The 25,766-nt window shown below is 50.4% G+C and overlaps 1 protein-coding gene across 9 annotated transcripts in view; it reads right to left on the bottom strand.

Moving 5' to 3' along the window:
• Nucleotides 1-25,766, bottom strand: part of LOC135385943 (hemicentin-2-like) — a 1,123,122-nt gene that overhangs the window by 50,457 nt on the left and 1,046,899 nt on the right. For all 9 annotated transcript variants that reach the window (XM_064615587.1, XM_064615589.1, XM_064615588.1 and 6 more), the window contains one exon: nt 24,696-24,992. In XM_064615587.1, the coding sequence (XP_064471657.1) occupies nt 24,696-24,992 (297 nt within the window). The remainder of the gene's footprint in view (nt 1-24,695; nt 24,993-25,766) is intronic.

Genomic DNA, 25,766 nt, shown 5'->3' with positions numbered 1-25,766 from the left:
ACGTTCGCATCTTGCTGTAGGTAGATGAAACTTGGTACGCAGATTGGAAATGCCCCTGGCTCTGGCCTCGTCGACCGCCATTGACGCGCTCCGCTTATTATGAAATGCACGCCGTTTTATGTAACGTCCACAATATATTGGCCGTCAAGCGGTCCACAAACGCAATCTTGATGTCGAACGATAGAAAATGTATTCAACTATCATGTACTACAATTTCGCGCGCTTATCTGAATTTGCACGGGAGCTATCATTGAAAGCCTGGACGCGGGTGACATTTTACAGCGTCAGCTAGAAGCAATATGAACAAACCGGGGTGGTTGGTAGGTACCACGTTGTACCAGGTTGTTCAGTAGGTACCACGCCGTGACGTTCTTCACACCGTAATAAACAGCTCGACATATACGCGTTGTTTGTCCACGTCTTCCGCGAAACATCGCCAACGGCGCAGGTCTCAATTCGCCTAGAAAGCTTCAACGCGAAAAAGACGTGACCCCATATGCCGTTCGTGAATTTCGTAGGATTTCAATCACTCGAAGCGGGCGCTAGCACATACAAAAAAAAAAAAAAGAAAGAAAAAAAGAAAAAGAAAGGAAAGGTAGCACGCTGAAGTGTGTCCGAGTGAGTTACATCAACGTAAGAAGTTTATTACGGGTGTGAACGAACACATGGCGAGTACGTGCGAGTTGCTCAGACATGACAACGATACATGCTCAGACCGGACTGACTGACAGTGGAAGGTGAGAGTCCATCCTCGACCGCGGACGTGTACTATGACTCTTTGTTATGGGTACCACTCCGTGGAGAATGCACCGCTGGCTCATGATTTGACGCAGTGCAGCAAGAAGACAAGGACGAATGTTACAAGGAACTGAACCTGCTGTAGACCTGTTCGCTTCATTCTAACATTCCTCCTTGTCTTCTCGCTGCAGTGCGTCAAATCATCAGCTGGAGATGCGCGTCACGTGATCTTCGCACAGTGTAGTCCAACCAGCCAATACAAAGTGATTTCACTCATACTTGTAAGATAAAACGTTTGAGAAAAGAATAGGTTCATAATAGGAAAGCATGAGTTAAAAGACGGGAAAGTGTTCTGTGACTGGAAAGAAATTCTTCAAGAGCCCCAAGGAGCACGGAATTACGTACAGTTGCATAACGAACTTGTGCGACGCCGTTTGCTGCTTGTCGCTCGTCACAATGCTTCTTGGGATTGCACCCGGCCGATTTTCTCGCTGCGCGTCGGGACAACTCGGGGCCCCACCGAGAGGGTGCACCTCGTTCATCGAGGACGTCCGGTGCCGCACCAGTGCTCACCGGTGCAGTCCATGGAAGCTGATCTTAGATAACCGCAAGCTTTGCCCGATTCCGACTCCGTTTGGTTGTCAGTCAATGATATCAGCAACGTGACGTCAGCCTTTCCAAAGGAATCATGCGATTGGCTTATCATGTTTTCGGAAACAATCGCCTTTGCGTACTTAAGGGATACCATTCATGGTTCTGCGCACGCCCATAACAGAAAGCGAGCTTCGCGCAGTGCGCAGAATCACCAACGCTATCCCTTACGTACGCAAAGGTGATAGCGTACGATGTACTAAAACTCTCTGTTATCGTGTAACTTCTACGTTCTCCTAAAACTAGCTGTTATCGTCCCCTGGCTACACGGCACAGGTTGTTGGGCAGGTTGGCGGGCAGGTTGGCGCATCTAATAGCGAATTCAGCTAGTCGTTTTCGTGCAGCACAGTGTAGTGTATCAGTGTGGGTTCAGCCGACAAAAGAAACGAAGTGCGAACAGAAGGACCAATGAAGCGCGACGCACGTTGGATTGAGGAGGCCGTGTGACATGCACGCTCGAGCCAGTGCAACTTCTTCTGCAGTACAACTACCAGCCGAATTCGCCATGGTTTGAGCAAGTCCCGTATGCGGTACGAAAGATGACAAGCCTTCTCTATCGCATTCTCCGCAGAAGCTCCGTGATTGATTGATTGAAAGAAAGAAAAAAAATGGTGATTTACATAGATTACATATATACGTATACAGCATGCAGGCTAGCTGGTGAACCATGATACGTACGAAAACCCAGGTACAGATGGGGGGGGGGGGGGGGACACCGGTACGGCGCAGCATATTCTGTGTCGTCCCTGTGCGTTTCTCTGCTCGCGGTTTTCATTCCCATTAAGTGGGCACTAAAGTGCAAAAATTTCCTCTCGCGGAAGATGCCATTATATTGAGAGCAATATAAAGAGTAACAGGATTAATCCGTTGCATCGTTCGCGAGTAAACGCGAACGAAACCGCGATTTACGCTTTCCCTCTACTCCCTTTCGCAAGAGGCGCGGGTGCCTCCCATTGGTTTCTGCAAACGATCTCGCGCGTTGATTGGGCATATCGTTTACATAGACCAATATCAAGCGTCCATGGCTCTTGATAAGGAGTGAAGAGCAAAAGCGTAAATTGCGGTTTCCTTCGACGACGCAACGGAACAAGGTACTAATGCAATTCATTTTTATTTTCACTAGTCATTTAACTAATCCACAGTTATCTTACGCATGCCCTCATGGCGTACACACATGCATATTTTCAGTATTTCGCCTAAATGCAACAAAGCTCAGAACTCCAAAGAGAACACTTCGAAAAACTGCTGATTCCTTTGTTCATGGAACATGAAAAAGCGTGTCATCCAGTGGGCGTGAGGCGAGCGTATCACAGTAAACTGGCAAATGCATGCAAAGAGCGTCTTGAAGAAACGGTGTGTGCACTCCATTCTTCGCTTCAGTAATGCGGGCCGCATATGCCACGGCCACCTGTTTATACATAAGACATGCTTCACACCAAGCGACAGCGCGCGAAAGAAGTTCAGTTTAAAACAAGCGCGTTCCGGATTTCCCCGCTCTACGCTACGCTACTGCAATACATTCTGCATAAGGAAGTGAGACGGGGGAAGCTTCTCTAGCACAAAATATCTTGGGTGAGTCATGTGCGCGCCGCGAGCTCCTACCGTCAGTAGTTAAGAAGTCATAGAGTATGTCAGTTCCTCATTTCCATATGAATTATAGATATCAGTTTTCGGACGCGCACGTTAGCATCTGCGCACTATCTGCTGTGTATATGCGGAAATGGGTTATATTGGGCTGTGTGAATTGTTCAGTAGGTACCACGCCGTGACGTTCTTCATACCGTAATAAACAGCTCGACATATACGCGTTGTTTGTCCACGTCTTCCGCAAAACATCGCCAACGGCGCAGGTCTCAATTCGCCTAGAAAGCTTCAACGCGAAAAAGACGTGGCCCCATATACCGTTCGTGAATTTCGTAGGATTTCAATCACTCGAAGCGGGCGCTAGCACATACAAAAAAAGAAAAAGAAAGAAAAGGTAGCACGCTGAAGTGTGTCCGAGTGAGTTACATCAACGTAAGAAGTTTATTACGGGTATGAACGAACACATGGCGAGTACGTGCGAGTTGTTCAGACATGACAGATGCTTACATGCTCAGACCGGACTGACTGACTGACTGACTGACAGTGGAAGGTGAGAGTCCATCCTCGACCGCGGACGTGTACTATGACTCTTTGTTATGGGCACCACTCCGTGGAGAATGCACCGCTGGCTCGGATACCGATACTACCCTCTTAGAAGCCGCATATTTGGCATACAGCACTCCCCCCCCCCCCCTTACTATGTCACCGGTTGCCCGCAGCATACTGGTGACCTCCGGCATCGTCGTCACCTTCTATAGGTGGTGGAACCGGAGTTAGGTGACTCTGGTTGTGGACTTCCATACTGGTCATCAATGTATCGTTTCTGTTGGCGATACCTGACACCGGCGGCGCAGTTGGTCGTCATGCGGCGCCAAGAGGTTCTTTTGCTAGTGGCATTGGTTGCGTCTGTTAACATTCAAAGCAGCGCTGTGTTTTCGATGTCTCCGTCTATTTCGCCACCAGAATAATGATCTTGCTACCGCTTTCATTGTTGCCATTCAGCAGCCTGTAGAGTGGAGTTGCAGTAGCATTGCATGGCGTGCTTTTTCTGGAATGATTATCCTCCTCCCCCGCAGGATGAGTCCTTGGTTCGTTAAGAGCCCATATCTTCAAAACCAATATGGTTGCAATAATTTGCCTTCTAGCATATGTAGCAATTAATTCCCGTTGTATGCCATCCCTGAGTGCTGGCACGTGGGATCCTGGTTTGTCAAGTCGGCTATCTGCTTTTCCTACCTTGGCCCTTCCTCTAGGTTTTGGATAGAACATACTAGTTCTGAGTTTGCGCGTTCTTCGTCAGTTGCAGAGCTCCTTTTATGAGAAGGCGGCTTCCGCATTGCCGTTTAGACCAGGTGTCGAACCGAATCGTTTTTCGTTCCAGTTCAATCATAAACGGTCCGGTACCGGTTCTGCTCCGGAGCAAAAAAATAACGGTTCATACCGGTTTTGAACCGGTTCCGCTTCTGGTGGGCATATTCATTCCCCAAAAAAAAAAAAAAATCAATGTTGCAAAATGTAAACCCGTTTATTCCACATACATGGTATATAATATTAACAGGCAGCTGTGAAATTGGTAGCTCCTAGCTGGTTCCTGTAGGTGACTGTCTGTTCAAATAGGCTTTCCCCTTTCTTGAAGGCCATGATACAGAAGGACTTGTTTGTCGTGATGTCATACCTAAAGTACTTTCTTGCTGGATTGGTGCGATCGTGTCCCATCCGAATGCCTGTTTCTGCTTCCTAGCCAGCAAGCACAACCGCATGAGTACGACGCAAATCGAGGAACACCTTCACTCACAAACGCGCCCGACGGCTGCGTTTTCTTTCCTTCGTGTCCTGTCCACAAAAGAAGCGCCACTTCGTACGCGCTTGCCCTCGCAGATACGTAAATGTATTCAACTTCACTGATCTCAAACAAGGCACGCGTTGCGCGACATTACCGATAGAGAAGCCGTTACGCAGCCCCCTTCTTGTCTTGTTTAGTTGAGGAGGGTTTGGGCGGATGAAATTAAAGCGAACACTACGGCGCATTGGTAGAGAGTCACAACTGGTCACATGTACCTCTAAGTCTATGTGCGCGAACGATAAAACATTACAAAGGGGTCATAGTATACCGACATACATTCTACCGTAACCGTAACCCTCGTAAAGTATCCGTGACATGACTTCAGAACACACGACGTCAGTTTCATTCGCTCATTCGTAATCCAAACCGGCGAAGCTTTTGCTTGGACCGAAAACCGTTAAATAATTTTTTTCGGTTTGCCTCCTGAGCGAAAAAAAAAAAAAAAACGTATATCGTTCCGATTCCGTTCCAGTTAGCACCAAAATAGCGTTTTTTTTTTTCGGTTTTCGGTTCTGGTTTTCGTTTCGCTCCGACACCCTGGTTTAGACATCCTGGTTTATGTTGAATTTTGCAATTGTAGGCGTCAGCATCAACGCCCACCGTTGGGTTATACAAACTGCTGTTGACTATGCAGCCTTGTTTCCTTTGAAGAGGCCTACCAACGGATTGTGGTTCGTTCGGAGCGTGATCTTTCGTCCCCAGAGGTAGTCTCTGAATCGCGTGACCCCGAAAACAAGAGCCAATGCTTCCCTCTCCAGGTGAGAGAAGTTCTGTTTAGTTCTGTTCTGCCGCCGTGAGAGTTCCCATCCTGAATGCAATTGGTATGTCTTGTTCATTGATGCGGTGCGATAGAACTGCTGCTATTCAGTACGGTAATGCATGGCACTCAAGCTGAAGTTCCCGTGGTGGATCAAAATATGTTAAGAAACCCAGAATTCACCAACACATCATTCATCATCACACATCATCATCATTCGCCTGTGTACTTCTTCCTGGGCAGTACACCATTTCCAGATGGAATCCTTTTTCAGCAGGCTGTAGCATCCGCCGGAAGCTGCCGTTTACGCAATGGTCCAGGGAAAATGGCGGGCGCCCAAACCACGTGATCCCCAGGAGCCACTCACAACGTCTCTGCTGGCCAGCGCGGGGAAAAAGCTGGGGCCCAGTGCGCATGCGCAGACCGACCTCCTTTCCCAACCTCCTTCCCCTTCTCTCCTCGGGTTTTTCGTCTCTCCTCTCGTCCCCCCTATCCCCCCAGCCTCGTCCGTTTGTGGTTTGTCTTCGGCGCTTGCTGTCTTGCTGTAGAGCAAGGATCATGCTGTCCCAAAGCAAACAATCAAAAAGCGATGGTGTATGGCAAATCAACTTTATTTGTCCTCGGGAACTGCCTCGAAAAAGCTAGAGTACATATCTTTTTACGTCTTGTAACAGGCTTCACTGTTCTTGTGGAGCTTTAGGTGCTTCGACCTCGAAGGGAAGTTCAAAAGCCAATGCTGAGCTATGTGCGTCGTTGTTGCCGATGGCTGCGGTAGAACTAAAACAAAACAAAAAATATATTGATGATCCGTAACTCTGCACGAAAATCACTGCTATGATAGGTAATCGATCTTGATTTCGTATTTGAACACCGAGGCATTCGTCACGAATGTTCGTAGATCACAGTGAATGAACGGCTGCGACGCGCATGAGTGGCAGCTAGCATAACCACACATAATTTGATTACCGGCATATCAGAAACGTACAATTTACGGCAATGCACTGCACAATGAAACGCCGCTAACGTACTGAGTGACTCGTAAATGTTGTACGTAATACACTTAACGTGATAAACCTGCATTACTTCCTTCAGTCACAAAAAAGTAATCAAACTTGTCTTACCGATCACCTGCAGTACGTCGGAAAGAGTGCAGACTTCCTCTCTGACGATTTCTGCGTCCTTTGGAGGTGCAGGGATTCTATGTCATGTTCGGCTTCCCGCTGTTGTGATGATGAGGTGGATGTGCCATTCCGTTCTCACATTAGCAGTTCGCCACAATCTAAATCTAAAGCATTCAAAACTCTCAAACTACCCCCTAGCGTCTGCGTGCACAACGGTTGCAGTCCGAGAGAACACGCGTGGCCGGACAGACGCGATGCCTCCTGTCGTTTTTCTCTTTCCTCCGTTCGGCTGCTTCCGTTGAGCGGTTCGCGCGTTCGGTTCGGATGCTCGCTCCTCAGTCAAATGACTCTCGCCCAATCAGCGCAAAGAAAACTGACGCCAGTTTTCTAGACCAATGAGCATCCAAATATTTATACATATATTGCGCAGCCAATCAGAGATCGTTAGCGTACGCGCGCCGGTGGCGACATTATTTTGGAGGCGGTGCGTTTCGCTTTAGAGCCGGCGGCTGGCTGTAGGGTATGAACAATAAGGACAAGCTATACGAATGAAGCTGCGGTAGTAAGTAAGCAGTATAAAGAAATATCTCAATTCTTGCGTGTCTTCTTGTGCGAGAGCTTCTACTATTGCTCATAGCTTCTTTTCTTCCCCTTTTGTCAATGCGATGTCCGAAGTACGACATATTCAGACTTGTGTAACTTACATTTATCTTCCTTCAGGCGAATACCGTCGCCTTGAGTGTAGACGCTGGACCTGGCGTTAGGGTTTCTCCGAAGTTCGTCTCCCATTCTCCAATCAGGACGCAATCGAGGAAAACCTATGTTCCCGGATTTTCTCTTAGCAAGTACTCCATTTAAAGGGACTATCGCATCCGTCCGGTCGATTCCGAAACTCTAGTGCTGTTTTACTCCGCGTTCATCACTGATAATAACGCCGGAAACCCGACGCGAATTGGTGGCGTTGTTCCTGCACAGTTTGATATAAAACTTGCCAAGAGCAGACGACGCATTCCAAGATTCCCTCTCTGCAAACATCACACGGACGAGGCCAATCCCTGCGCGCCCTATGACGCGGAGGAGACCAATCATGGAGCGGCAGGAAGCACCTTGGTGGCCTTGGCGACCGACCGACAGGCGGGCGAGCGAGCCGGAATGCGAGGGGACGGCGTCTTCTCTGTGATCGGCTCGCGGAATGTTGTTTCTGGTTAGCGTCGAACGTGTTCCTACAGCCAGGAGCGTAACACCGTGTTTCACGCAACTTGGTTACGTCAGGACTTACACTGGTAAGCGAAAGTCAGCGTATTTACCGAGGACTTTTCACTTAGTATATTCACGACCTCGGAGACAATCGCCTGCGCTGCGCTCCCATTCGTGTGCCTGGCTGACGTCATCATCGTGTTGGCTGCAGATGGTATGCGAGATGGTACCGGAGATACGGCCGGGGATGGAAAAAAGAAAATCAGGATACAGATGCTGCAGTAGAGTCAGGCGAGGCCCACTATCAGCGATCCATGCTGCATACGCAATAATCGACGAGCATCTGACGTTGGAAAAGGTATGGGTTGTGATCTTCGCATACAAGGTTCCTCTGTAGCGAGTCCCTATTTTGTTTCCTCAGATGCCACAGTGTCCACGTATCCACTGGAATGCAACCTCTAGAGCACCCTGAACAAGAGCACCATGGATAAAAAGGGCATCCTACACCAGCGAAGAGCACGACGAGTACGGGACACGTATACAAAACGTTCACAAAGCGACTTTGCTCTCGCAACAGAGAACCCAACGATTAGGCTTTGCTGTCTGTACCGAAGAGCCCGGATAATTGCATAGAATCCGTGCCACTACATCCAAAGTGCCATTACATCCAACGCGCCGTTACATCCAAAAACGAGCCGTTACGTCCAACATGCTGTTACATCCAAAAACGAGCCGTTACGTCCAACATGCTGTTACATCCATTGTGCCGTTACGTCCAACGAGACGTTACATCCATTGTGCCGTTACATCCAACGAGACGTTACATCGATTTTTGGCCCTACATCCACGGGTCATTACATCCAACGAGCCAGTATATCCAATAAGTCATCACATCCATCGTGCCAGTACGTCCAACGAGCCATTGCATCCACGGACACAGAACACTCGGTCAATGTTCTCGTCGGTGTTCTGTGCTTGTTACGCAGCGCCTTCCATCGACCATCTCAAACGCGGTTCATTCCATCATCGCTGTTCTGTACTTTTTTGTCGCACCTACGTCAGTGCCACTCAGTGGCCAGCAAGTGTTGAGGTCGTTAATTCCTTAGTTGTTTTTAAACTTAGGAGGAGAGCCTATATGAGTGGTCCCCATGCGAAAGTCGCTGTTCTGCGCTCTATTGCCAATGATCTCCTTCACCTATGAGATAGCGTCCTGTGTGTGAATCACGGTGTATGAATACCAGATAGTGTTGGGAAGGTGCACACACCTGGTCACCTGAATCTGGCAAAAACCACGGGTTGACCCAGAAACGGGTTATTGTTGCTGCCTGGACGATTCGACAGAGCAGAATTCCTCCAATTCAGAGACTCCACCCCGGGCAGCGAAATGGTTGTCTTGTGCGGAGATAGCGAGTTGGAAGCGCTTTTGTCGGCCGAGTACGTGTTTTGGGACGGAAACTTTAAGCATAACTCACCAGAATTCATGAATCCCGTTGTACATCCTTCATGTGTCGATACGAGGAGAGTGTCCCCCTGTGGTGTTTGCGCTCACCAGGCGACAAGACACAGCCGCCCATGAATAAACCCTTGATGTAATTCGTGACACACTCCTACACCGTCTCAGCCACTTGGGAACACTACAAAGCTCAGGTCACTGGATGTTTTACTTCGAAGTTGCAGCTATAAATGCAGCAGTGACAGTGTTCAGCGCTGTACGTGTGTGAAGGACCAGATGTGACTGCTTAACTTCACAGTTCAAATGAATGTGAAGTGAACAGCCCAGCCGTTACACAAACGTTCTTACACTCGAAAGGGTGTAATGCGACACCGTGGATCGGCGCCGTCTGTGTCGTTTTTCTCGGAAAGTGTCCGTTTCTTCGGTTTGGTCTCGAACTCTCGATCCCCATCCGTGGGGGAAGGCAGTTGTGCCAGAGCTCCCGAACGACAAACAAGGGTCCAGCACGGGGACGGCGTGATGGAGGAAGCCAAGAGACAAGGCAGCGGCCACTGAAGCTACTCGCAAGACAAGGGCGACCACCAACAGGAAGAAGGCGACGATCTGTAAGCCAACCTTTTCATTCCGTGCTCATATTAAACATGTGTGCCACAAAATTTGGTATGTCGTGTACTTCCTCTCAGCGTGGACTCACGCGTCGGTAGCGGGCCTTCACACGTGTGAACCAGCCGATAAAAATAAGTGGCTGCGCCCTTCATTATGCGAAGGCGATAAATGAAAAGCAGGACGAGCTTTGCTTGAGAACCGTCTGCAGGACAATGAAGAAGTACGAGAGTGGTTCAGGGTGGTAAGGCACCTGCCCTTCCTCCCCGAACATTTCCGTCTCCCGTTCAGCGAGGATATCATTTACAATCCACCTCAGCAAGTATCACCTCTTCTGAGCGCTCTGCTGTAGCCCTTCATATCCTACTTCCGCAATTTTGGCTGACATATGTTCCCGTCCGTGACGTATAGGACCCCTTTGGCAACTCCGGAGCACGCACCACGAATGTGGTTGAGGGTTGGCACAATGAAGTCCATGACCAACTCCCGAACCCGCACCGAAGTCTCGCGAAACTGCTTGCATTTTTTCAGAAGGTGCAGCACGCCGCAAAGTACCAGCTGCGGCTTCTGCTGTGCGACCCTGCAGCGCTGCCCAAGCCACAAACGCCACGAATCCGCGAGAGGAACGCCCGATATGCCGAAGAGGTGGAACTATTTCCCCGCTATTTTTTGTGTGCCCCTGATCAATATGAAGACGTCGCAACGTACCTGAAACGCGTGATAGACGTTGGGATTGTGCATTTACATAATGTTATAGTCCGCGAATGAAGAGCGGTTTGTAACTGATGTACCTACTAAAATATAGTATGCCGCGTTGCTCAAGAAACTGTGACCTTTTGCTGTTACGTCCACGCTATACTGCTATACCTTTGGTAATGGTACCGGTGGGCAACTATATAGCGAGAGCAGCACACAGATAAGATCATTAAAGACACGTTCATGCTTAATTCATTTAGTTATGCATTTTATTTTCAATGTCTGCCACATGTTGCAGCCACACGTTGTGGACGTGGGGTTGGCAGGTCAAGTTCGCGCTTGAGCAGAGCTCCCGTCGTGACGGGCCATCTTATGCTTGTAAAAGCTTTATTGTGTGTGCGTGTTTCTTATCTTTTTTGAGACTATCTGTGGTTGGTTTGGTCTGGTTCACGTTTCAAGTTCGTTCAGGAAATAATGGAGTAGAAATGAAAGACACAATTTGATAACGTTTTCGCATCGAATTTGGATGCTGACGTCCGCGCCTCCCATGCCAGCAAGACCGGGAGAAACGAAAGGATTGGCGGAACTAATACTATTGGCCAGGTATCGAAACGCATTATTGATGGATATTCATGCACTATGCATTGTGGATGAATGTACATCGTCACTGACCAGCAACCGGGGGGGGGGGCGATATGTTTATTGAAAAAGAAGCGGGGAAAGGTTAGTCAGGCATAGGCCGACTTGCTATTCCTTCCATAAAAAGAACACGAAAAAGAAAGAAAGAAAAAAAAAACACACACAGCAATCGCCTGCGGGTTGTAGTCGTCTTGAACACAGGCGGGTCAACGGTTCACTCCTGCGATTCCTAATCCGGGCTTCGCCTCCCGTCGACCTTCTTACCTCCCATGGCGACCCAGATTTTTTGGCCGTTACGTCCATCCTGTCGTTACATCCATCGTGTCATTACATCCATCATGCTGTTACGTCCAACGCGTCGTTACATCCATACCGTGCTACTATATCGAACGAGCGGTTACATCCATCGTGTCTTTACGTCCATCGATGGATGTAACAGCTCGTTGGATGTAATGGCCACGTACCATAATTGCATAGAGTTCTGCTGCATGACTTATGGCGAATTCCATTGGGAGAGCAATTTTTGCCCCGCGCTGGGTGGGGTTTCGTGCATACTCCCGGCGGGGTCGCACGGGTTTGCTTTGTCAATGGAATGCTAGCATTTAAGGTATGATGCGCGCTCTATGCATAGCGCGTGACCCGCGTACTTTCTCTGGTTTGCTTTGGCCGCGTGGGGTTCAGCAAACCGCTTCGGAATTGCAAAATATAATTACACACAGCTGGACGCGCATTGTTTGCACTGTGGAAGAGGCGCACGACTGCCTCCACGACACACGAGCAAAAGGGAAAAAAGAAAAAAAAGCTGGAACACCACGGTATCACGTTCTCACTTAGCGCGCGCATGCCTCCTCTTCTCGGGGGGGGGGGGGGGAGGAGCGTAACGTTGCGTAGACGAGCGGTTTGCCTGCCTAGCTGGTGGCATGTTGCTCGGGGGGAGGGAAAAGGGAGGAAGGGGGAAGGGAGAACAGTTAAGTTGCTTCTATGCATCACGTGTTCCTACAGTCGCCCTTGTGGGTCGACGACCTTGAAAAAGTCCAGAAGAGCATCCTTTTGGATGAGCTTCCGACGATGGAGGTTGCCACGAGGATGGACAATCTCCTCAAGTTCAGGCTTGCCGGTAGGCTGCACAGCTTGCTGCAGCCTGCGTCTTGCTTCCGATGTGGCTGGGCAATCCATAATAACGTGCTCCTCCGTTTCTGTTTCCCCACAGTGCGGGCATCCGGGGTTTGGGGTACGGTCGAGCTTGAAGACGTGGGCCAGTGTGTAGGCACTGCGAAAACGGATGCGGAGGAGGAGGGAAGCCTCGGCCCTGGAGAGGCCACCAGTAGCACAGAGTGGTGGTGCAGATCCGTCTCTCGTGCGCTTGTCAGGGTGCAGCATCCACACATACCCCCTAATTGATTTCGAGCAGCAGAAGTTGCTTAGGGGAGCTTTGACTTTGGGCCTGGTTTTCGCGGCTGCTTTTGCCAGAGAGTCAGCATGGTCATTGCCCGGTATGCCCTTGTGGGAAGGCATCCACTGTAGCGATACCGCAGTGCCCCGCGATTGAAGCCGTACTATGTGCATCCGGGCCTCTCCTGTGAAGCAGCATCTTTCGTAGAGGTGTTGGATGCGAGAAATAGCGCCCCGTGAGTCCGTGATGATGACAATGTTGAGTAAGTTGCGGTGTTCTGCAGCCTTCAGCACTTCTGTTATTGCTAGAAATTCCGCGTCTGTCGATGTTAGCTCCCCGAGTAGACTTTGACCAGCGGGAGAAGGGGCAGGGCTGGGGCCTCCGCGTACACAGCCTCGTTTCGTGCAAAGACTGGGATGCAAAGGGGATTCTTTAATTCTTTTCTGTGGAGCTGCTCCAATACTTGTTGTGCGGATGCGCTTGGACAAGTGAATGGGAGTCCGTAAAGTATCTTGGCGACGGTCGTGGCCTGGTGAATGGCTAGCACTGTGCGTTGTGGGCATCCAGATGTAGATCCTCCCAGCCGTCGAACAACGTTCTGTGAGGACAGACATTTAGATTTTATTTCTTTTGTGAGTGGCGCCCACGACTGGCGGCTGTCGATCACAAGGCCGAGTTACCGCTGCGTCTTCACCCCGGGACAAGGGTATTCCGTTTAGGGAAAGCGGGGGCAAATGAGACCAACCTTTCCCAGGCTCCAGGAGCGTAAAGCATGTGTCGCGTGTTGAGTGAGGCCAGGAGAGAAAAGGCGTCAAGTCGGACCAGACTATTTTATTGACCGTTCGGGCCGGTCGCTCGAGTAGAAGAAAATGTAACTAGCTCGCATCTCGCGAGCGCGAGGTGGCAGGGCACAAACAGGGTCATGTGGCCAAAGGCGATGTTGGTGCAGCTAGTGCTGCACTTGATCCATAAAACGTTGGAAGGTCTGGGCGGCGTTTCTCAGACCAAAGGGCATCCTGAGATATTCGAACATGCCGAATGGTGTAACGATGGCAGTCTTGGGAACGTCGGAGGGTTCTACTGGAATGTGATGGTAAGCTTTTACCAAATCGACCTTGGAGAACATGGTCATGCCGTGGAGATTGGAGGCGAAATCGTGAACATGCGGGATGGGATAGCGATCTGGCACAGTAACCTTATTAAGGGCTCTGTAGTCGCCGCACGGCCTCCAATCCCCGGTCTTCTTCGGTACCATGTGCAAGGCTGATGACCAACTGCTGGAAGAAGGCCGGACGATTCCAAGCTGGAGCATGTGTTGGAATTCCTTTTTCGCAATGGCGAGGCGCTCGGGGGCCAGGCGACGAGGACGGGCATGCACGGGAGGACCTGTGGTGACAACGTGGTGAGTCACTGTGTGCATCACAGGCCGCTCGGTGTTACATGGCTTCAAGAGGGATGGGAACTCCTGCAGGATGGCGGAGTATGGACAGTTTCCAGCCTTGAAGCGGGCGATGCGGCTGCACACTGAATGGCGACAGGGAATGCCGTTGACGCGAAACCGGGTTTGTGCATCCCAGAGCAAGCGTTTTTTCATGTTCACCATGAGACCGAAATGGCTCAGAAAGTCTGCTCCCAGAATAGGGTACTGCAAGTCAGCCACAAGGAAAATCCATGCGAAGGAGCGGCGGAGGCCCAAGTCGAGAGTGAGGGAATGCTCTCCATACGTCGCAATCGGCGTGGAATTAACAGCTTGCAGGGTGCGGGACGTTGGCTTGCGTGGTGAACGAAAAAGAGAGGACGGAAGCACACTGACGTCAGCGCCGGTGTCAACAAGAAACTTTAGTCCGGAATTGTTGTCAAGAACAAAGAGGTGGGATGGACGAGTGCCAGAGTCACCAGCCGCCATATCTAGTGACTGGCTCGGGAGTTTCCCTGGAAGGTGCATGGTAGTGTACAGTTGCGAGCCTTGGTGCGGAAACGGCGATGATACCAGCAAATTCCAGCTGGAGATGGGGAACGTCGATGCGCGAAGCGGGATGGGCGTGGAGACGGAGAAGGACTGCAGCGGCGGAGGGCTGCGACCTCCAGCTGCAGGTTGGAGATCTGTTCTACGAGCTGAGAAAGGTCCACTGCTTGCGGCGAGCTGGAACAAGTAGCCGTAGGCGGAAAAGGGGGGTGCGAGGCAACAGCTGCGATCTGCGGTGGTGCCATTTCCATGACCTTGTCGGCAAGGTTGGCCAGGTCGTTCAGCTTGAGAGCGACGGCGGAAACTTGAGGTGGGGGCAACAGGGGCGCCGCAATAGCGGGCACCGCAACGTTCTGTTGCTGTGGTCCTGGGACTTGCTGGACTGGCGGAAAGTGGCCTGCTGGTCCTGGGAGAGGGCCCGTAGCAGAAGGGGGTCCAGTGGCCATCACGTCCGGGTCACCAGTTGTCGCGTGTTGAGTGAGGCCAGGAGACAAAAGGCGTCAAGTCGGACCAGACTATTTTATTGACCGTTCGGGCCGGTCGCTCGAGTAGAAGAAAAAGTAACTAGCTCGCATCTCGCGAGCGCGAGGTGGCAGGGCACAAACAAGGTCATGTGGCCAAAGGCGATGTTGGTGCAGCTAGTGCTGCTACACATGTTTTGTCTTGAGCAAGTCGCAGCCCGCAGGCACTAACATAGTTATCAACCGCAGTAATGACGTCTTGGATGAATTTTCTGAGCTGACCTGGCTTTTTCCTCGATGCCCACAAACATAAGTCGTCTGCGTAAGCAGAAATGTTCAGCTCCGGCATTGACCTCGGTAAGGATTTGGGAAGCCCAGACAGGACAAGGTTAAAAAGAATGGGGTTCAGTACGCATCCCTGAGGTAACCCAAGATTCTGGCGTCTGGGTAAGCTGAGTGTCGTTCCCAGGCGAACCCTAAATGTACGGTCACTGAGGAAACCATGAATGAAAACTGCGGGCCTCCCTCCGATGTTGGCTGTATCGAGGGCCTGCATCACTATGTTAGTTGACACCGTGTCAAAGGCACATTCGACGTCGAAGTAAACCGCTGCGGTCCCCTTTTTGCACTTTGTGGCATTGTCCACGTCGGAGATGAAATCTAATAGTGCGTCAGCACCACTTAGGTGTGTTCTGAATCCCGTCATTTGGACTGGAAGGATAGTTTTGGCTTCCATGTACCACGACAGTCGCCTGAGCAGCATGCGCTCTGCGAGTTTGGCGATACATGAGGTGAGGGACACGGGACGATAGGATCATATGTCGTTGACTGGTTTGCCCCTCTTTAGAATGGGAACTCGTGTAGCAGCATCGGTATCGCTGCCTGCTCGTCACCCGCCGCACCCGCGCGGGTGATAATAAACGTTCATTTCAACTCCGTCCCTCTTGGCTGCCGGTTGTCTCCTTTTGCCTTCCTCAAGGCATCCACAAACTTGGTGACCCGGACGTGATTTGAACACGCAACTGTCTCAACTGTTGACTGTCTCGAATTCCTGGGCCATCATGTTGATTGACACGGCATCACGCCGTTCCCATCGAAAGTCAGGATCGTGCGAGATTTTCCCCAGCCTCAGACGTTCCGGCAGCTACACCGATATCTTGGGCTGATAAACTTTTATCGGCGATTTATCCCCCATTGTGCATCAGTTTAGGCTCCGCTAGAGGCCCTCCTTTGCACCTCCCGTCACCCCAACAGCTCCTCTACTTTTCAATGGACAGAAGGCGCAGAGCGAGCTTTGAACGAATCCAAGGACGCTCTCGCCAATGCGGTGTTGCTGATTCATCCGCACCACGATGCACCCACCTCTCTTGCTGTCGACGCGTCAAGTGCAGCGGTTGGTGCCGTTCTTCAGCAGCTCATCGACCGGGAATGGCAGCCGATCGCATTCTTTTCCACCAAGCTTACCGCAACTCAACAACGCTATAGTGTCTTCGGCCGAGAGCTGCTAGCCGCCTTCTCCGCCGTTAAGCACTTTCGCTACTTCCTGGAAGGACGACCTTTTACCCTGTATACTGACCACCTGCCGCTCGTCTATGCCTTTCGTGCTGCCGGTCAGCAGCACTTCCTTCGTGAGGTCCTCCATCTGGCGTTTCTCACCGAGTTCCCGGTGACGTTGGAGCACGTCAGCGGCTAGCATAACATCCCCGCGGACGTTTTCAGCCGTGTGTCCGCCTTCCCGCCTCCCATGTTCTCCATGGACAGTCTTGCGGAAGCCCAGCAATCCGACGATGAGCTGAAGCTGTTCCGCCAGTCCAACACGTCATCACTACGTCTCAAGGACCCTTCCTGGCAGTTCTTCGACCATTACCTGTGACGAGTCCACCGGCACTCTGCGACCCTACATCCCCAAGGCCCTTCGCCATCTCTCTTTCCGAGCCCTTCATGAGGTTGCCCACCCTGGAATCCGCGCCACAAGGAAGTTAATTTCTGCCCGCTACGTGTGGCCTGGCATGTCCAAAGACATTCAGTTATGGGCCTCTCGGTGTATTCCGCGCCGGCGTGCCAAGATGAACCGTCACACACGTTCTCCATCGGCCCGTTTCCGGCCCCCCGATCATCGCTTCCAGGTCATTCACGTGGACCTGGTCGGCCCACTGCCGCCATCGGCTGGTTTCAAATACCTTCTAACCGTCGTTGACCGGTTCACCAGATGGCCTGAAGCAACGCCCATACCCAACATCCGCGCTGAGACCGTGGCTGCTGCCCTCCTGTCCACATGGTTCTCCCGTTACGGTGTTCCAGACGACATAGTCATTGACCACGGGGCTCAGTTCGAGTCATCACTTTTCCTCGAGCTCTGTCGTCTGCTGGGCGCCAAGCGCTCGAGAACCACATCCTACCACCCCTGTGCGAATGGGCTCGTGGAAAGGTTCCACCGCTAGCTGAAGACCTGCTTTCGCGCCCTGCCGGATCCCAATAAATGGTCCCAGGCGCTCCCGCTCATCCTCTTGCACTTGAGAGCGTCCCTCATTGGGTGCTCTTCGGCAGAGCTCGTTCTCGGCACCACGCTTCGTTTACCGGCAGACCTGATCGTCCAGCAATCTCCCACTCCTGCACCTTCGCACTACGCTTCCTTGCTCAGCGACGTTTTCAAGTCCCTCGCCGCAACGCCGCCTCGTTACCCTCACTCCCGCCCCACGCACGTGCCCTCTGCCTTGGCCACCTCCACCCACGTTCTCCAGCTTCCTGCTTCTCGACGCTGCCTTCAGTCTCCGTACGCAGGTCCGTATCGTGTGGTCACCCGCTCCGCTAAGACCTTCGTTATTGAAGTCGCGGGACAGCACCAGACCGTTTCCATTGACCGCTTGAAGCCGGCTCTCGTGGACCCGCAGCCTGCCGCACCTCAAGCCCTCCTCGTCGACCCGGCCCTGTCTCCGGCGCCCGCGTCGGCCTTCCCGTCCATAGCCAGGCACGTTACTTGGAGCCCTTCCGTCGCGTCTGCGCCGCTCCTGAAGAGGGGGGGGGGGGCACGTGTAGCAGCATCGGTATCGCTGCCTGCTCGTCACCTGCCGCACCCGCGCGGGTGATAACAAACGTTCATTCCAACTCCGTCCCTCTTGGCTGCCGGTTGTCTCCTTTTGCCTTCCTCAAGGCATCCACACTATGACACCCTCTCGCCACTGGGCAGGCACGCTACCCGATATCCATACGTTGTTGATATAATTCAGAAGGGCCTGGGAACCACATGGGGGAAGGTTTCCCAAAGCTTGGTAGGTTATGCCATCGGCTCCCGGCGCCGATTTTGCCTTTAGGTGACATAGTACGTGTTGTAACTCGCACATCATAAAGGGGAGATCGAGGTCTGACGGCATACTTTGCGGTTGGAAGTAGTTGCAGGAACGTCTCTGCCTTCGCCGAACTTGCTTGCAAAGTCCTCGGCGAGCTCCTCCATTGATGTGTTCTTAGCCATGGCGCTTTTGGAATATCCCATAAGTGCGTTTGCCACGCCCCATATTTTTCTGGCCGGTGTGTGCTCATTTAGGGATGCGGAGAAAGATCTCCACTGGGCTCGGCGTAAGGTATTTGCGTAGCGCCGCAGTACAGCTGAGAAACGTGAGAGACGTGACGTGAGAAACGTGACTTGGTCAGATAGGTGCTGGGACGGTAGTTGTTGGTGCGTGAGGCTTTGGAGAACGAATATGGCGGCACTGCCGTGTTGAAATGTGGGAATGGCGGCTCTGGTGTACTTGACGAACCCCCCGATGTTGTACGTGTGTGGAATGTTTTCTTTTTCTTGAAGTGCGAGGATACTGTAATGAGATTTTTGGAGCCGAAGTTTAAGTTCGGATAGCTTGGGGCGCAGCCCAGCACAGTTCCATTGCAGCATTTTGTGGTATCCTCCCATGCCGGTTTAAAGTGACACTGAGCTTGTCTGACAAGAACTCCGATGAGGGAAGGAACTGAGTATTTGATGCAGTTGTTGATGAAACATGTCTCTACACCGTGAAGAGAGAGGCCAGGGTGTGCTGCAGTGGTGCCAATAGCGTTAGGAAATCCCGGATGCCTTTTGGGAGCCAAGTGCACTGGGAGAGGTGCTGTAGCGCTGTGAAGGCGAAGTTGATTATCGTGATTACCACAGACGGGCGAGACTGTGCGCGTGGTCCCTCCTGATGTCCGTTCTCTGTAGCTTTGGGGTCCCCTTGAGTATAGGCGCGTCCTTGCTGGTATTGCTGTTGGATGGAAGTTGGTACTCGTGCGTCTGGTCTGAAATTTTCTGGTCTGAAGTTTTCTTTCCCGTTAGGCCATGTGGCTGTGTATCAGGCGGTTGCTTGGAGCGGCTTGGAGTGGCAGCGTAGGAGCCTGAATGAGACGAATCGGCCGGACGGTGCCCCAACGCTTCTGGGCTGTTCTTTCCCGAAAGTTGCAGAAAAGGTTGCTGGGCGTTCCTCTGTCGCATTGCTTTCCGAGCCTTCTTAGTCGGGACTTCATTGGAGACACTGAACCTGTATGGAGCTGTCTCTAGTTGACGTACAGGGCAGATCTTATCGGTCATCATATGCCACTTTCCACAGTTTACACACTTTATACAGTTTTCATCTGCACAGTTTTGCACCTCATGATCTCCTGAACACTTTGCGCATACCATGGACGTGACGGCAGGCTGTACTGACGTGGCCGAACAGTCCACATTTATGGCATTGCGTAGGATTTATCTGAAAAGCAGTTACGGGGAAATTCACTATCCCAATATGTACGTTATCGAGGAGTGGCCCGTGGGAGAACACCACTTTCACCCACTCACCAGCTTTCCCAAGTCTGTGGACGCTGACGATTGGGATGTCTGAACGGATACGCGCTGCGCGATAGTGCGGTCACTTGCGGTTGTGTCAGACACGTGGACCAGACCAGTGGTTGACCCCAGGGGTGGCGGCACGAAAGCACGAACAGGGATCGCGCATAGATAATTGAGGCATAGAAGCTTGTTGACGCCTCCAGAAGTTTTCACATCCACTGCAACAATGCTTTTGTTGCGGTTGACGCGTATTTCGGAGAGCTCATTTGGAGCCTCAGATTCTAAGTATTGCTCCAGTTTGGTCAGTCGAAGAGACGATACACTGTTTTCGGTGCCGACTGGTCGGAATAGGACTGTGCGCGCTGCAGAAGGCCAAGTGGGCAATACTTTTCTTGATACGCTTGCACGTTTCACCGTGTCGTTGCTCGAGGAGGAGGAGGAGTAGGTACTTTGGCGGCGGCCTTGTTGCCTTCGCCGTTTTCGTTGTTGACGGGGGAGTTGGAACCCGCCGCCGTCAAGATGTAATGCGTGGAGTGCCGCGTCTCCTGTATCGTAGGCGAGAAGGTCGCTGTTCGGATCTCAGGACGATGCGGGAGTAGTGGGAGCTCTTTGAAGAGCGAGCGGAAACTCCTCTGAGAGAGTCATGAAGTTACCAGCTGAGATTTCCACCAGCGTGCAATAAGATAACAAACATGAACCTGCGTTTCGCAAACTTTAGCATATTCTTACATTGAAGTGACGATAGAGAAAGGGCACGAAATGCAAAGTTTAATCAACCTCTACTTTGCTTAGTTTCGTCTATTGTTTCAAAGTGAAGTACGCAAGTAACAGGCGCACGTTTAATGACCTTGCAGACACCCCAGTTCCGATGAACATGGAGAGCAGGTAGTACTTCAGTCCCAAGAGCATGGATACTTTACTGCGAAACCACTTCCTTTTTCTGACTCGGAACGTCGATTTTTCTTCTCTGCCTCTTTTGAAATATTGTATCACCCTACACGAGACGCGGATGTCACCACAACGGAAAGCGCACAACAACAAAACACAATGATGGCAAGAGTGAAATACTGACGCGGTGGAATTCCTGTGCTGTCTGGAAAGCTGGGAACGACCGTTCGCGTGGAAAATGACAGCGCCCTTGCGGTTGCTGCTGTCATGATAGTCGGGAAAGGGGCCAGACACGGGTTGCGGTACGGCTGGCCGGTAATGATGTCGCTGCTTTGCTTCCGTCGCTACGGAGGATAAGGGCCAGGGAACTGGATGCAACGAATGAATCAATAAACTGGCCCAACCGCTTGGTTTGCTTTACCAAGGAACAATACTATCGGAATACTGAGATGGGAAATATCGCTTTTTCCTTTGTGATGGAGACGCATAGCGCTAGGTCAGGGCTCGAAACATTCTGAGTACGCACAAGGGCGTCGGAAGGTGGGGGCAGGGTGGTCACCGGCTCGATTGAGCTCGGGCCGTGGGAGCCTCGACGAACCCCCCCCCCCTTTCACGCATAGAGATCGTATAGGGGTCTAGTACATTTTACACATCTATACTCGTGTTGAATGAGTTAACTGAACGGACTAATGAACTTTCATGACTATTAGGCAAGGAAAATCTGTTCGCATTAGCATACTCGCTGGCACCGTACTACCTCACGAAACACATGCCAAACCTATCCTAAATATGTCTGCATATGATAGTCACACAGGGAAGGAGGAGTCATCGGCTGCTGTTTCTCTTTCGTTTCGGCTGCTGTTCGTTTTTTTTACACAAAACTTTGTTCTCCAGCTGCCGCTACCGCCCCCCCCCCCCCCACCTGCCGCGAAGGACTTTTGACGTTGTTTGAGACAATGTGCTTCCACAGCTCCAGGTCAGCTGCACGTGTAATGAACGGGGAAGCTATTGCGAAAGTTCAAGCCAAACGACCACAGTGTTAAAATTCATGAAAATATATATAGTATGTCAAAAGCAAACCACCGAACTGCGGGTTGCCAAGCAGCGAAGGCCACCACTCACTAATCCAAAATTTTTCGGTGCAAGACCTGCCGAGAACGGCAGTAATTTTGATGATAATATAAAATTTGGTTTGATTGCGTGCCACATGCAATCGCTGTGTGTGTCACTGGAAGCCCTCCTGACTGTAAACGTGTGTTACACGTAAGGTCTGTCTTCCCAGTGTGGCAACCCACGTGACTGTGGTTAGGCGCCATTGAGCTACGTGATATGTGGATACTCACGAGTTTCGGTATCAATGAAAATAGAGTGCGTTAGTAGACCGTTGATAACGTGGCTTGCGAAGTACCGTATCTACCGCACCCAATCAACGGATAAGATTCCAAGTGATGCACGCTGTCACTGGTGCCGGTATGTACGTTAACTTGTCACTGTGACGTTGCCAACCGGTCTACTAACAGTCTAATAGAACGCGCAACCACTTTGTAACCAGCACAGGTGGCCTAATCGCATTACGCTTTCGATCTAACGAGTCGGAAAATAAGCTCGACACTTAGAGCCGCGGCCGCGAGATGCGAAGAAAATTTTGTTCCCTGTAAACAGACCGGACCTAATGAAATATCTTTGGGCCCCGCGTTGTGAGACATTGAGATACTTAAAAAAAAAAAAAAGGAAGCTCGCGAAGTAACGGACGCTAATTTGGCCCCAGACTTGATGACAAAATCGTGCTTCGGTAAGCACATGTGTCGACCATGCTGCAGTGTTTTGTGGTTCTTTCCTCTCTTTTCATAAAAATTACCCTCGCAACTCGGGAAGTGACTTGTTTTAATTGTGACGATATTCTTTGAAGGGCTAGTGAGAAAACTGCCTAAGTGCCGGCGAGCTGGTGTATAAAGAAACAATGTCCAAGCGCTCGCGATATCTAAATGTCCGCGATTTCGCAAGAGCTACTTAAATCGTCCAACGTTATCACAGACGAAAGCGCTGCGACACTGTGAGGGTGCCTTGCCACGAATATTAGCACGGAACTACGTCTATATTCCTTATTTATATACGTATACTTGCTACCCACAGAACTGTTACATAGGAACTTACACGAGCATATAAATGATTTTATTAAAACAATTCTGCCTTACCGCTCATAAAAGTGAGCAACATTGCAATTAGTAAGTCAACATTACGAGCGTTATCTGCCATTAGCAAATTGGCAGTATGATACGTTGGCCACGTCCGTATGATTATTATGCGCGGCTGGATCACAGTAGAGAACGAAAGAAACACAAAGCAAAAAGAAAAACAGACGAAACAGACCAGTAATAAAACTACTTCACGTTTTGTTTTACTGATATCGCGCGGAAAGGGAAAAGCATTTTGATAATGCACTGCTCATTGCTCTCCATATGCAGACTCCCATGCTTTGCAGGACGCATTTGGTTGACAGAAAGCTCCACAACGCGAGTCCACGATTATTACTCGAATTCAAATGACTAAACTTGTTGGTTTTTGCGGCGATGTACACAAAAGCCCATTATGAGATTGGATCAAAAACATTATTCTATTTGCCTCCGCAAGACCGTCGCATTTGGTATTCAGGCAGCCGCCAGCAGTCACGGCACAGTTCTTTTAAGTGTCTACCGCAGCCTATCGATCACGAAGATACAGTGCCAGACTGATCAAGTGCAGCTCTGCGTTAACGAAGCTCACGTCCAATAGCTCTACAGGGTTCCGTTGATGCACATATTGCGATCAGTCTCTCACTGGACTAGAACCGTTGTGTACGTGTCCTTCGCGCCTACTTCCTTCGTGGTGGATGTTACCGCTGTCACAGAATGAAGCGTCCAACAGCACCTCGTTAAGCGAGCATGTAGGGAGAATCGTTTAGAGAAAATGGCGAGGGGTGGGCGAATGTTGTAGCATGCCAGTCACGTGTGTGTGCCTCGGATATAGGTATCGCACAATGAGTGCGGGGCTAATGGCATGTCTTCAGCGTGTACGATAAAGGCCTATTGTATTGCAAGGAGAGCAATAACACAGTGACGCAATCTATAAATAGGTCGCGTACTGGAGGAGAAGATATCGAACGGGTATCCATCCAGTCATGAAAAATAAACGTGGGAATAAAACGCGATAAAATAAAATCATCGCGTGAAGAGTATGTTTCCGCTTCATGGAGGGGGAATAATGTTTTGTGCTCATCTGCGGTATCGCACCTGGGTGATCAAGACAGGAGAGTGCTAACTAATTGATTAATCTGCTAAGTAACACCGCGATGTCATTCCATGTCGTTCGGGCAGAACGTATGATTACCTTCAGCCGCAAGGAGAAACATGTTAGTGGGATATAAATATTTTTTATCAATTAATCAATAAAAAACAGAACTGCGCGGACGGAGAGCTCAAGCGAAATATTAAGGCGGTAGGGAGCATTAAAATATTACGTAATTCGACGGCAAAAATGGAGGATAGCATCGCACTCAAAATGCTATACATTGGAATTTATTGTCAGCGGAAGCAAATGCAGTTGGCGACGGTAGGGTATGGATACATTTTGGCTTCATATTTCGACAGGTATCTGACGAAATGCAGACTACTGCAAGAAACTTGTACGTTAATAAACAGTAGTTTCAGTGTTTTTAATCTTTTTGTCACCCGTGTTGGCTGCACTTGCCAGTTTCTCGATTCTTCGCTTGCTTCACAGGACCATATAAGCTCGCGAAGACAAACGCTTGCATACATTTGGATAGTGTTAATTGTTACTACCTAACCGGACGAATTTGAGACTTCACGAAGTTCAACATAGTAGTTGGGAAGGATACCAACGATGGTGTCATTAATTTTACCCGGTGCGTACTCACACTGGACGTTGAGCGTCCACCCGTCCGAGAGACCGCTGTCGGAGAGGAGTGGGTTGTCGGCGTGGCAGGCCATGTACTTGCCGTGGTCATCGATACTGGGCACGAAAACAATGGTCGATGTCGTGTAGTTGTCGTTGACGGTGACATTGTCCCTCACGAACGACAGCTTCTTCTTCCCAAGCCACCACGTGATCTGCGGAGGTGGACGCCCGCCGCTGGATTGGCATGAGAGCTCCACTTTCCGGTCAGCGGACAAGGGCCGCTTCAAGGTTGTGATCCGGACGTCCAGGGGGCGGACTGTACACAAGAGTGACAAGTTTACAAGTGTTGGCAACTCAACGTAACTCGGCATGTCAACAGTGGTTCGAATGTTCACGCCATTACACGAAGTACGTGCGTCTAAAATCACATGCTTTGAATTTCATTCGTAAGTCGGCGGCGACTCTATGGTGTACAGATCACGTCCGTGGATCAATAGTGGGTATATTTCTCTGCTTCAAGTTCACAAATGAGCTCTTCCCGTAACTCAGCAGGCAATGGGCTACTGTGCACTTAATTTCCGTATCAAAACTGCACCAACACACGCAAAGTTTTCATTACAAGAATAATTCTACTCCCGAATTATTATTATTTCACTACAAGAGGCAGCTTGAACGTCGATTTCACAACTACGGACCCGTTGCTGCAAACACATTTTGCGATGCCCGTTCTCACATGCCATTCATTTTCTATTCAATGCTATTCTTAGAATTCATTTTCACGACACCGTGCGCGTTTCCACTGTCATTAACATCGCAGTGCGCCAGTGACAGAACTCACAAGTTGCCGGAAGCTCTACATATTATTTCGCCATCATAACCTGATATGACTTAAACTCTTCTATTTGGCACAAACGACCGAAAAACACAATTAAATTTTGGGGGAGGCTCATGTTCCGAAGTCTGAGGGCCGTCAGGGAGACGTTTTAAATGCCTGCAGATAGGAGTGATTACCTCCTTTAATACCTAAAGTGAGCTTTATTCCAGAGAACAACTGCTATGAAAAACCGTCAGAACTTACGCAAGTGAGAAA

This window comes from Ornithodoros turicata, chromosome 2 (genome assembly GCF_037126465.1).
Source record: "Ornithodoros turicata isolate Travis chromosome 2, ASM3712646v1, whole genome shotgun sequence".
Classification (NCBI taxonomy): Eukaryota; Metazoa; Arthropoda; class Arachnida; order Ixodida; family Argasidae; genus Ornithodoros; species Ornithodoros turicata.
The sequence above is the reverse complement of the archived record's forward strand: the minus strand, read 5'-3'. Positions and strand labels throughout refer to the sequence as shown.